At 63.4% G+C, this 12,646-nt stretch overlaps 2 protein-coding genes across 2 annotated transcripts in view; one reads left to right on the plus strand and one right to left on the minus strand.

The window, feature by feature from the left end:
- Positions 1 to 2,218, minus strand: part of m6pr (mannose-6-phosphate receptor (cation dependent)) — a 48,008-nt gene extending 45,790 nt beyond the window's left edge. Inside the window, exon 1 of the mRNA XM_063037691.1 lies at positions 1,938 to 2,218. Within this exon, the coding sequence (XP_062893761.1) occupies positions 1,938 to 2,203 (266 nt within the window). The 5' untranslated portion in view covers positions 2,204 to 2,218. The remainder of the gene's footprint in view (positions 1 to 1,937) is intronic.
- A 296-nt stretch (positions 2,219 to 2,514) lies between these two features.
- LOC134340448 (NADH-ubiquinone oxidoreductase subunit 8-like) overlaps positions 2,515 to 12,646 on the plus strand; it is a 45,966-nt gene continuing 35,834 nt past the window's right edge. The window contains exons 1-3 of the mRNA XM_063037692.1: positions 2,515 to 2,562; positions 7,554 to 7,598; positions 12,106 to 12,168. Coding sequence (XP_062893762.1) covers positions 7,559 to 7,598; positions 12,106 to 12,168 — 103 coding nt within the window. The 5' untranslated portion in view covers positions 2,515 to 2,562; positions 7,554 to 7,558. The remainder of the gene's footprint in view (positions 2,563 to 7,553; positions 7,599 to 12,105; positions 12,169 to 12,646) is intronic.

Genomic DNA, 12,646 nt, shown 5'->3' on the forward strand with positions numbered 1-12,646 from the left:
CTCTCCCTCATTCCCCTCCCCTCTCTCCCTCATTCCCCTCTCCTCTCTCTCCCTCATTCCCTCCCTCCTCCCTCATTCCCCTCCCTTCCCCTCATTCCCCCCTCTCCACCCTCTCTCACCCTCATTCCCCTCCCTCTCTCCCTCATTCCCCTCCCTCTCCCCTCATTCCCCTCCCTCTCTCCCCATTCCCCTCCCTCTCCCTCATCCCTCCCCCCTCCCCTCATTCCCCTCCCTCTCTCCCTCATTCCCCTCCCTCCCCTCTCTCCCCTCATTCCCCTCCCTCTCTCCCTCATTCCCCTCCCTCTCTCCCTCATTCCCCTCCCCTCTCTCCCTCATTCCCCTCCCTCTCTCCCTCATTCCCCTCCCTCTCTCCCTCATTCCCCTCCCCTCTCCCTCATTCCCCTCCCTCTCTCCCTCATTCCCCTCCCCTCTCCCTCATTCCCCTCCCTCCTCTCCCTCATTCCCTCCCCCCTCTCTCCCTCATCTCCCCTCCCCTCTCTCCCTCATTCCCCTCTTCCCTCTCCTCCCCTTCCCCTCCCTCTCTCCCTCATTCCCCTCCTCATTCCCTCCCTCTCTCCCTCATTCCCCTCCCTCTCTCCCTCATTCCCCTCCCCTCTCTCCCTCATTCCCCCCCTCTCTCCCTCATTCCCCTCCCCTCTCTCCCTCATTCCCCTCCCTCTCTCCCTCATTCCCCTCCCCTCTCCCTCATTCCCCTCCCCTCTCTCCCTCATTCCCCTCCCCTCTCTCCCCTCTCCCTCTCTCCCTCATTCCCCTCCCTCTCTCCCTCATTCCCCTCTCCCCACCCTCTCTCCCTCATTCCCCTCCCTCTCTCCCTCATTCCCCCCCCTCTCTCCCTCATTCCCCTCCCCTCTCCCTCTCCCTCTCTCCCTCATTCCCCTCCCTCTCTCCCTCATTCCCCTCCCCTCTCTCCCTCATTCCCCTCCCCTCTCTCCCTCATTCCCCCCCTCTCCTCACCCTCATTCCCCTCCCTCTCTCCCTCATTCCCCTCCCTCTCTCCCTCATTCCCCACCCTCTCCTCACCCTCATTCCCCTCCCTCTCTCCCTCATTCCCCTCCCTCTCTCCCTCATTCCCCTCCCCTCTCTCCCTCATTCCCCTCCCTCTCTCCCTCATTCCCCTCCCTCTCTCCCTCATTCCCCTCCCCTCTCTCCCTCATTCCCCTCCCCTCTCTCCCTCATTCCCCTCCCTCTCTCCCTCATTCCCCTCCCCTCTCTCCCTCATTCCCCTCCCTCTCTCCCTCATTCCCCTCCCTCTCTCCCTCATTCCCCTCCCCTCTCTCCCTCATTCCCCTCCCTCTCTCCCTCATTCCCCACCCTCTCCTCACCCTCATTCCCCTCCCTCTCTCCCTCATTCCCCTCCCTCTCTCCCTCATTCCCCTCCCCTCTCTCCCTCATTCCCCTCCCTCTCTCCCTCATTCCCCACCCTCTCCTCACCCTCATTCCCCTCCCTCTCTCCCTCATTCCCCACCCTCTCTCCCTCATTCCCCACCCTCTCCTCACCCTCATTCCCCTCCCTCTCTCCCTCATTCCCCTCCCCTCTCCCTCTCCCTCATTCCCCTCCCTCTCTCCCTCATTCCCCTCCCCTCTCCCTCATTCCCCTCCCTCTCTCCCTCATTCCCCTCCCTCTCTCTCCCCTCCCTCATTCCCCTCCCCTCCCTCATTCCCCTCCCTCTCTCCCTCATTCCCCTCCCTCTCTCCCTCATTCCCCTCCCTCTCTCCCTCATTCCCCTCCCCTCTCTCCCTCATTCCCCTCCCCTCTCTCCCTCATTCCCCTCCCTCTCTCCCTCATTCCCCTCCCTCTCTCCCTCATTCCCCTCCCTCTCTCCCTCATTCCCCTCCCTCTCTCCCTCATTCCCCTCCCTCTCTCCCTCATTCCCCTCCCCTCACCCTCCGCACTCTCCCCCCGCCCCGGCCGGTACCTCTTTCCCCGGAGGGGCCGCAGCCGCTCCAGCAGCAATCGCTCTGTCGCCGACTCGGCCGCGCCGTCGCCCAGCAGGTCGCAGTCGCCGGAGGGAGGCGCGGAGCGCGCCGCCGAGCCGGGGCCGGGGGCGAGGCTGAGGGCGGCGGCCAGCAGCGGCAGCAGGCGTGGGGCGAGCGGCGGGGCCATGGCACCGGCAGCCCCCCGGCTCCAGCAGGCCTCTCTTCCGGCTCTGACCGGATGCGGAAGTGTCCGCGCCCCGCCCATTCCGGAAGCGCCGTCCCGAGCAGACCCCGCCCCCTCGCCCGTCCGCCCCGCCCCCTGAGGGGGGGGAAACCGGCTGCCAGTGAATCGAAGTTTGCGAGCTCTCTGACCTCACTTCCGCCCCTCTCTCCCTCCCCCTTGCTGACAACGCTTGGTTCAGTGCCGTTACTTCCGCCCCATTACACTGCCCTCTACCGCCACCCACGCTGCCTATCGTCACTTCCGAGCCGTGCCGACCTGATCCCCGCCGTTTTCTAGCCGTATTTCCGCCCCGCACCGACGTCGGCGGACCTCTTATTCCCCCACACCAGTCGGCGTGCTGCGTCACATCCGGTGGCGGGCCCTCAGTGAAGGACAAGTGGGTAAAGAGAGGGAAGAGAGGGATTTGGAGTGGGAGGAGGGAGAGGGAGAGGGAGAGGGAGGGAGAGGGGGAGGGAGGGAGGGGGAGGGAGAGGGAGGGAGAGGGAGAGGGAGGGGGGAGGGAGAGGGAGGGAGAGGGGGAGGGAGAGGGAGAGGGAGAGGGAGGGAGAGGGGGGAGGGAGGGAGAGGGGGGAGGGAGGGAGAGGGGGGAGGGAGAGGGAGAGGGAGGGAGAGGGAGAGGGAGGGAGGGAGAGGGAGAGGGAGGGAGGGAGAGGGAGAGGGAGGGAGGGAGAGGGAGGAAGGGAGGGAGAGGGGGAGGGAGAGGGGGAGGGAGGGAAGGGGAGGGAGAGGGAGGGAAGGGGAGGGAGGGAGAGGGGGAGGGAGAGGGAGGGGGAGGGAGGGAAGGGGAGGGAGAGGGAGGGAAGGGGAGGGAGGGGGAGGGAGAGGGGGAGGGAGGAGGGAGAGGGAGGGGAGGGGGAGGAGGAGAGGGAGGGAGGGAGAGGGGGAGGGAGAGGGAGAGGGAGGGAGAGGGAGGGAGGGAGGGAGAGGGAGAGGGAGGGAGAGGGAGGGGGAGGGAGGGAAGGGGAGGGAGAGGGAGGGAAGGGGAGGGAGGGAGAGGGGGAGGGAGGAGGGAGAGGGAGGGAGGGAGAGGGAGAGGGAGGGAGGGAGAGGGAGGGAGGGAGGGAGGGAGAGGGAGGGAGGGAGGGAGAGGGGGAGGGAGAGGGAGGGAGGGAGAGGGAGGGAAGGGGAGGGAGGGGAGGGGAGAGGGAGGGAGGGGGGAGGGAGAGGGAGAGGGAGGGAGAGGCGGAGGGAGAGGGAGAGGGAGGGAGAGGGGGGAGGGAGGGAGAGGGGAGAGGGAGAGGGAGGGAGAGGGAGAGGGAGGGAGGGAGAGGGGGAGGGAGAGGGAGGGAGGGAGAGGGAGAGGGAGGGAGGGAGAGGGAGGAAGGGAGGGAGAGGGGGAGGGAGAGGGAGGGGGAGGGAGGGAAGGGGAGGGAGAGGGAGGGAAGGGGAGGGAGGGAGAGGGGGAGGGGGAGGGAGGGAAGGGGAGGGAGGGGGAGGGAGAGGGGGAGGGAGGAGGGAGAGGGAGGGAGAGGGAGAGGGAGGGAGGGAGAGGGGGAGGGAGAGGGAGAGGGAGGGAGGGAGAGGGAGGGAGGGAGGGGGAGGGAGAGGGAGGGAAGGGGAGGGAGAGGGAGGGAAGGGGAGGGAGAGGGGGAGGGAGGAGGGAGGGAGAGGGAGGGAGGGAGAGGGGGAGGGAGAGGGGGAGGGAGAGGGAGGGGGAGGGAGGAGAGGGAGGGAAGGGGAGGGGGAGGGAGGAGGGAGGGGAGGGGGAGGGGAGAGGGAGGGAGGAGGGAGGGGGGAGGGAGAGGGAGGGGGAGGGAGGAGGGAGGGAGAGGGAGGGGGAGGGAGGGGGACGGAGAGGGAGGGGAGGGGAGGGAGGGGGAGGGGGAGGGGGGAGGGAGGGAGAGGGAAGGAGGGGGGAGAGGGAGGGAGGGGGGAGGGAGGGAGAGGGAAGGAGGGGGGAGAGGGAGGGAGGGGGAGGGAGAGGGAGGGAGGGGGGAGGGAGAGGGAGGGAGGGGGGAAGGAGAGGGAGAGGGAGGGAGAGGGAGGGAGGGGGGAAGGAGAGGGAGGGAGGGGGGGAAGGAGAGGGAGAGGGAGGGGGGGGGGGGAGGGAGAGGGAGGGAGGGGGGAGGGAGAGGGAGGGAGGGGGGAGGGAGAGGGAGGGAGGGGGGAAGGAGAGGGAGGGAGGGGGGGAAGGAGAGGGAGAGGGATGGAGGGGGGGGGGAGGGAGAGGGATGGAGGGGGGGAAGGAGAGGGAGAGGGAGGGAGAGGGATGGAGGAGGGAGGGAGCGGGAGAGGGGGGAGGGGAGGGAGGGGGGAGGGAGAGGGAGGGAGGGGGAAGGAGAGGGAGAGGGAGGGAGGGGGGAGGGAGGGAGGGGGAGGGAGGGGGAGGGAGAGGGAGGGAGGGGGGAGGGAGAGGGAGGGGGGGAAGGAGAGGGAGAGGGAGGAAGAGGGAGGGGGAGAGAGAGAGGGGGGGAGAGGGAGGGAGAGGGATGGAGAGGGGGGGAAGGAGAGGGAGGGAGAGGGATGGAGGAGGGAGGGAGCGGGAGAGGGGGGAGGGGAGGGAGAGGGAGGGAGGGGGGAGGGAGAGGGAGGGAGGGGGGAGGGAGAGGGAGGGAGGGGGGGAAGGAGAGGGAGAGGGAGGGAGGGGGGAGGGAGAGGGAGGGAGGGGGGGAAGGAGAGGGGAGGGAGGGGGGAGGGAGAGGGAGGGAGGGGGGAGGGAGAGGGAGGGAGGGGGGGAAGGAGAGGGAGAGGGAGGGAGAGGGAGGGAGGGGGGGAAGGAGAGGGAGAGGGAGGGAGGGGGGGAAGGAGAGGGAGGGAGAGGGAGGGAGGGGGGGAAGGAGAGGGAGAGGGAGGGAGGGGGGGAAGGAGAGGGAGAGGGAGGGAGGGGGGAGGGAGAGGGAGGGAGGGGGGGAAGGAGAGGGAGAGGGATGGAGAGAGAGGGAGAGGGATGGAGAGGGAGGGAGGGGGGGACGGAGAGGGAGAGGGAGGGGGAGGGAGGGGGGAAGGAGAGGGAGGGAGAGGGAGGGAGGGGGGGAAGGAGAGGGAGAGGGAGGGAGGGGGGAAGGAGAGGGAGAGGGAGGGAGAGGGAGGGAGGAGGGAGGGAGCGGGAGAGGGAGGGAGAGAGAGGGAGAGGGAGAGGGAGAGGGATGGAGGGAGGGGGAGACGGATGGAGGAGGGAGGGAGAGGGGAGAGGAGAGAGGGAGGGAGAGGGATGGAGGGAGAGGGGAGGGAGGGGGAGAGGGATGGAGGGAGGGGGAGACGGATGGAGGAGGGAGGGAGAGGGGAGAGGAGAGAGGGAGGGAGAGGGATGGAGGGAGAGGGCAGGGAGGGGGAGAGGGAGAGGGATGGAGGAGGGAGGGGGAGAGGGAGGGAGGGAGGGGGAGAGGGAGGGAGAGGGATGGAGGAGGGAGGGAGAGGGGAGCGAGAGGGAGAGGGATGGAGGAGAGAGGGAGAGGGAGGGAGGGAGGGGGAGAGGGATGGAGGAGGGAGGGAGAGGGGAGCGAGAGGGAGAGGGATGGAGGAGGGAGGGAGAGGGAGGGAGGGAGAGGGATGGAGGAGGGAGGGAGGGGGAGAGGGAGAGGGATGGAGGAGGGAGGGGGAGAGGGAGAGGGAGGGAGGGAGGGGGAGAGGGAGGGAGAGGGATGGAGGAGGGAGGGGGAGAGGGAGAGGGAGGGAGAGGGATGGAGGAGGGAGGGAGAGGGATGGAGGAGGGAGGGAGAGGGATGGAGGAGGGAGGGGGAGAGGGAGAGGGAGGGAGGGAGAGGGATGGAGGAGGGAGGGAGAGGAGAGAGGGAGGGAGAGGGATGGAGGAGGGAGGGGGAGAGGGAGAGGGAGGGAGGGAGGGGGAGAGGGATGGAGGAGGGAGGGAGAGGAGAGAGGGAGGGAGAGGGATGGAGGAGGGAGGGGGAGAGGGAGGGAGGGAGGGGGAGAGGGAGGGAGAGGGATGGAGGAGGGAGGGAGAGGGGAGCGAGAGGGAGAGGGATGGAGGAGGGAGGGAGAGGGAGGGAGGGAGAGGGAGAGGGATGGAGGAGGGAGGGAGGGGGAGAGGGAGGGAGGGAGGGAGAGGGATGGAGGAGGGGGGGAGAGGGGAGAGAGAGGGAGGGAGAGGGGAGCGAGAGGGAGAGGGATGGAGGAGGGAGGGAGAGGGAGGGAGGGAGAGGGATGGAGGAGGGAGGGAGGGAGAGGGAGGAGGAGGGAGGGAGGGAGAGGGAAGGAGGAGGGAGGGAGGGGGAGAGGGAGGGATGGAGAGGGGAGAGGGATGGAGGAGGGAGGGAGGGGGAGAGGGAGGGATGGAGGAGGGAGGGGGAGAGAGAGGGATGGAGGAGGGAGGGAGAGGGGAGAGGGAGGGAGGGAGAGGAGGGAGGGAGGGAAGGGGGAGAGGGAGGGGGAGGGAGGGAGGGGGGAGTGAGGGAGAGGGAGGGAGGGGGAGGGAGAGGAATGGGGACAGAGTGGGATTGGGAGGGAAATGGAAGGTGAGAGAGGAGGAACGGGATGGAGTGTGAGGGGGAAGGTAAAGAGGAGGAAGGGGTGTGAGGGTAGGGAGTGGAGGGTGAGGGAGAAAGTGCAGAGTGGAGTGTGAGGGGGAGGGAGAGCATAGGTGAGGGAGAGGGAAGGAGTGAGAGGGAGGAGAGATAGGGAAGGTGAGGGTGAGGGAGGAAGGAGTGGGAGGGAGGAGAGATAGGGAAGGTGAGGGAGTAGGGAGAAGGAAGCTGAGGGAGGTGAGATAGGGAAGGTGAGGGAGGAGGGAGAGCTAGGGATGGAGTAGGAGGGAGAGGGTAGGTGAGGGAGTAGTGTTGGGGTGGAGGGAGAGGGAAGGAGTGGGAGGAAGGAGAGGGAGGAGGGATAGGGTAGGTGAGGGAGGAAGGGGAGAGGGAAGGTGAGGGAGGAGGGAGAGAGGTAGGGTGAGGGGAAGGAAGTGGGAGGGACAGGAAGGGTCTTGTGGGGGTTGATTTTGAGGGAGGGAGAGGGAACGTGGGTGAGTTTGGGAGGAGGAGGGAGGGTGGACGGGGAGGGAGAGAGGGAAGGTGAGGGAGGAGGGAGAGGGCAGGTGAGGGAGGAAGGGGAGAGGGAAGGTGAGGGAGGAGGGAGAGAGGTAGGGTGAGGGGAAGGAAGTGGGAGGGACAGGAAGGGTCTTGTGGGGGTTGATTTTGAGGGAGGGAGAGGGAACGTGGGTGAGTTTGGGAGGAGGAGGGAGGGTGGACGGGGAGGGAGAGAGGGAAGGTGAGGGAGGAGGGAGAGGGCAGGTGAGGGAGGAGGGAGAGGTAGGGTGAGGGGAAGGAAGTGGGAGGGACAGGCTGGGGGTTGTGGGAAAGAGTTTTTGAGGGAGGGAGAGGGAACGTGGGTGAGTTTGGGAGGAGGAGGGAGGGTGGACGGTGAGGCGGGGGGAGTCTGGGGGGTCACGTCCCTGCCTGACCCTCTCCTGTGTCCACAGGCACCATGTCGGCCCTGAGATTGGCGTGCAGAACTGCGGCTCAGGGTGAGTCCATTCGCCCGACCTGTCCCTGCTGACACTACCCCCCCCCCCCCATTGACACTACCGCCCGGTTCCCTCTCCGAGCCCGGCCCCTCTGCCCATGAATGTCCTTGTTCTAGTGTCGTTCACGTACCTGCCTCGACCACTTCCCCCGGCAGCTCCTTCCACAGACGGACCACCGTATCCCTCTAAACCTCTCCTATCCGTGTCCCTCTCCGAGTGTCGTTAATGTCCCTGCCTCGACCACTTCCCCAGGCAGCTCCTTCCACAGACGGACCACCGTATCCCTCTAAACCTTCCCTATCCGTGTCCCTGTCCGAGGGTCGTTAATGTACCTGCCTCGACCACTTCCCCCGGCAGCTCATTCCACAGATGGACCACCGTATCCCTCTAAACCTTTCCTATCTGTGTCCCTGTCCGAGTGTCGTTAATGTACCTGCCTCGACCACTTCCCCCGGCAGCTCCTTCCACAGACGGACCACCATATCCCTCTAAACCTTCCCTATCCGTGTCCCTGTCCGAGTGTCGTTAATGTACCTGCCTCGACCACTTCCCCCGGCAGCTCCTTCCACAGACGGACCACCGTATCCCTCTAAACCTTCCCTATCCGTGTCCCTGTCCGAGTGTCGTTAATGTACCTGCCTCGACCACTTCCCCCGGCAGCTCCTTCCACAGACGGACCACCGTATCCCTCTAAACCTTTCCTATCCGTGTCCCTGTCCGAGGGTCGTTAATGTCCCTGCCTCGACCACTTCCCCCGGCAGCTCCTTCCACAGACGGACCACCGTATCCCTCTAAACCTCTCCTATCCATGTCCCTGTCCGAGGGTCGTTAATGTACCTGCCTCGACCACTTCCCCCGGCAGCTCCTTCCACAGACGGACCACCGTATCCCTCTAAACCTTCCCTATCCGTGTCCCTGTCCGAGGGTCGTTAATGTACCTGCCTCGACCACTCCTCCGGCAGCAAATTCCACAGACGGACCACCGTATCCCTCTAAACCTTCCCTATCCGTGTCCCTGTCCGAGGGTCGTTAATGTACCTGCCTCGACCACTTCCCCAGGCAGCTCATTCCACAGACGGACCACCCTCTGGGTGAAACAGTTGCTCCTCGGGTCCCTATTAAATCTCTCTCCCTCTCACCTTAAACCTGTGCCCTCTGGTTCTCGATTCCCCGACCCTGGGGAAAAGACTGTGCTCGTTCACCCTATCTGTGCCCCTCGTGGTTTTACACACCTCTGTAAGGTCACCCCTACGCTCCAAGGAATAAAGTCCCCAACCTGCCCGACCTCTCTCCGTAACTCAATCCCTCGAGTCCCAGCGACATCTGCCTGAATCGTTCCTGTGCCCTCTCTATCTTACGAACCTTCCTGTAACAGAGCGGGCCAAACTGCACTGAATACTCCAGATCTCATCCAAATTCAACATAAAATCCCAGTTCGAAGATCAGAGTAAAGTTATTATAAAGTACATCTCAGCACCTGCCATCCATTTTCCTGCAGTCATTCTCGGTAAATCTGTAATAGAACCATTGACCCAGGGTGCCAAAGGCGACAAACTGCGCAGACAGAAGGAAATAATAATAAATAAATAATAAATATCGAGAACGTGAGATGAAGGGTCCCTGACAGAGAGTCCATAGGTTGTGGGTACAGTTCAGCACTGGGGCAAGTGAAGTTGAGGGAAGTTGTCCCCTCTGGTTCAGGAGCCTGATGGTTGAGGGGGTGATAACTGTCCCTGAACCTGGTGGTGTGGGTCCTGAGGCTCCTGTACCTCCTTCCTGATGGTTGAGGGGTGATAACTGTCCCTGAACCTGGTGTCCTGAGGCTCCTGTACCTCCTTCCTGATGGTTGAGGGGTGATAACTGTCCCTGAACCTGGTGGTGTGGGTCCTGAGGCTCCTCTACCTCCTTCCTGATGGTTGTGGGGTAATAACTGTCCCTGAACCTGGTGGTGTGGGTCCTGAGGCTCCTGTACCTCCTTCCTGATGGTTGAGGGGTGATAACTGTCCCTGAACCTGGTGGTGTGGGTCCTGAGGCTCCTGTACCTCCTTCCTGATGGTTGAGGGGTAATAACTGTCCCTGAACCTGGTGGTGTGGGTCCTGAGGCTCCTGTACCTCCTTCCTGATGGTTGTGGGGTAATAACTGTCCCCGAACTTGGTGGTGTGGGTCCTGAGGCTCCTGTACCTCCTTCCTGATGGTTGACGGGTAATAACTGTCCCTGAACTTGGTGGTGTGGGTCCTGAGGCTCCTGTACCTCCTTCCTGATGGTTGAGGGGTGATAACTGTCCCTGAACCTGGTGGTGGGGGTCCTGAGGCTCCTGTACCTCCTTCCTGATGGTTGAGGGGTAATAACTGTCCCTGAACCTGGTGGTGTGGGTCCTGAGGCTCCTGCACCTCCTTCCTGATGGTTGAGGGGCGATAAATGTTCCTGAACCTGCTGGTGTGAGTCCTGAGGCTCCTGGACCTCCTTCCTGATGGTTGACGGGTGATAACTGTCCCTGAACCTGGTGGTGTGGGTCCTGAGGCTCCTGTACCTCCTTCCTGATGGTTTAGGGGTAATAACTGTCCCTGAACCTGGTGGTGTGGGTCCTGAGGCTCCTGTACCTCCTTCCTGATGGTTGAGGGGTAATAACTGTCCCTGAACCTGGTGGTGTGGGTCCTGAGGCTCCTGTACCTCCTTCCTGATGGTTGTGGGGTAATAACTGTCCCTGAACTTGGTGGTGTGGGTCCTGAGGCTCCTGTACCTCCTTCCTGATGGTTGACGGGTAATAACTGTCCCTGAACCTGGTGTCCTGAGGCTCCTGTACCTCCTTCCTGATGGTTGAGGGGTGATAACTGTCCCTGAACCTGGTGGTGTGGGTCCTGAGGCTCCTGTACCTCCTTCCTGATGGTTGAGAGGTGATGACTGTCCCTGAACCCGGTGGTGTGGGTCCTGAGGCTCCTGTACCTCCTTCCTGATGGTTGACGGGTAATAACTGTCCCTGAACCTGGTGTCCTGAGGCTCCTGTACCTCCTTCCTGATGGTTGAGGGGTGATAACTGTCCCTGAACCTGGTGGTGTGGGTCCTGAGGCTCCTGTACCTCCTTCCTGATGGTTGAGAGGTGATGACTGTCCCTGAACCCGGTGGTGTGGGTCCTGAGGCTCCTGTACCTCCTTACTGATAGTTGACGGGTAATAACTGTCCCTGAACCTGGTGGTGTGGGTCCTGAGGCTCCTGTACCTCCTTCCTGATGGTTGAGGGGTAATAACTGTCCCTGAACCTGGTGTCCTGAGGCTCCTGTACCTCCTTCCTGATGGTTGAGGGGTGATAACTGTCCCTGAACCTGGTGGTGTGGGTCCTGAGGCTCCTGTACCTCCTTCCTGATGGTTGTGGGGTAATAACTGTCCCTGAATGTGGGTCCTGAGGCTCCTGTACCTCCTTCCTGATGGTTGAGGGGTAATAACTGTTCCTGAACCTGGTGGTGTGGGTCCTGAGGCTCCTGTATCTTCTTCCTGATGGTTGAGAGGTAATAACTGTCCCTGAACCTGGTGTCCTGAGGCTCCTGTACCTCCTTCCTGATGGTTGAGGGGTGATAACTGTCCCTGAACCTGGTGGTGGGGGTCCTGAGGCTCCTGTACCTCCTTCCTGATGGTTGAGGGGTAATAACTGTCCCTGAACCTGGTGGTGTGGGTCCTGAGGCTCCTGGACCTCCTTCCTGATGGTTGAGGGGTGATAACTGTCCCTGAACCTGGTGGTGTGGGTCCTGAGGCTCCTGTACCTCCTTCCTGATGGTTGAGGGGTAATAACTGTCCCTGAACCTGGTGTCCTGAGGCTCCTGTACCTCCTTCCTGATGGTTGAGGGGTGATAAATGTTCCTGAACCTGCTGGTGTGGGTCCTGAGGCTCCTGTACCTCCTTCCTGATGGTTGAGGGGTGATAACTGGCCCTGAACCTGGTGGTGTGGGTCCTGAGGCTCCTGTACCTCCTTCCTGATGGTAGAGGGGTGATAACTGTCCCTGAACCTGGTGGTGGGGGTCCTGAGGCTCCTGTACCTTCTTCCTGATGGCAGCAGGGAGAAAGGAGTGGTGGAGATCTCTTACGACAGCGTTTCGTGTCGATGTGCTCAATGGCGGGGAGGGTTTACCCGTGGTGGACTGGGCTGTATCCACGACCTTCTGTAGGATTTTCCATTCGAGGGCGTTGGTGTTTCTGTGCCAGGCTGTGATGCAGCCAGTCAATATTCTCCCCAGCACAGATCTGTAGAGGTTTGTCAGAGTTTTCGATCTTGCGTTGCATCTTCGAGAACTTCTTACACTTGTGGGACGGGTCCTGCGGAACGATAAGGGGAAGGAATTGGAAGTTGCCGGCCCTCCCCGCGTCTGCTGAAGAGGGCTGGGCCGGGGAGCCCCCCACCCCACCCTCGGGAACCCTCATCTCGGTCCTGCTGAGTTTGGGAGCTGGGTGCGGTGGGGCGGGGGGTCTCCGCGATCCCGTGACTAACTCCGTTCTCTCTCTCTCTCCCTCCCGCAGCCCGGTTGATGTTCCCGCCGCCCCTGCGTCAGCTCTCCACCGCCCCCTGCCTCAGGAGTTACAGTGAGTGGACCCCCCCCCCCACTCACGCGGCGGCGGGGGGGGGGGTGGGGGTAGAGCAACCCGCCGGCCTCTGCGATGGTTGGTCCGGCTCGAGCCGAGGGCGGAGGGCGTTGGGAAAACGTTGCCGGGACGGTCCAGCGAGCGGGACTCTGGTCTCGCGGCCCTAGGCGCCGTCCGTCTACTCTCTCCCGGCGTTTTGCGCGGTTATTTTGCCTTCACTAGTCGGGGCATCGGGTCCAAGGGTCAGGAAGTCCTGTGGCAGGGTTATGAAGCTCTCGGCTGCCTCGGGCCGCTCCTGCAACAGGTTCTGTCACGTACCCCGTGACGGGTTAAACAACCGGCAGAAATGGAAAACACCTTTGGAGTCTGGTATCGCTGTTAACTAACGCTCGTTTATTAGTAACTACCCAATACAGCAATATAAATTCAGCTATCTCAAACAGGTTAGCGGAGCCATCTGTATGTGTAAGTGTGGAAA

The sequence above is a fragment of the Mobula hypostoma genome, chromosome X1, assembly GCF_963921235.1.
Source record: "Mobula hypostoma chromosome X1, sMobHyp1.1, whole genome shotgun sequence".
Lineage (NCBI taxonomy): Eukaryota > Metazoa > Chordata > Chondrichthyes > Myliobatiformes > Myliobatidae > Mobula > Mobula hypostoma.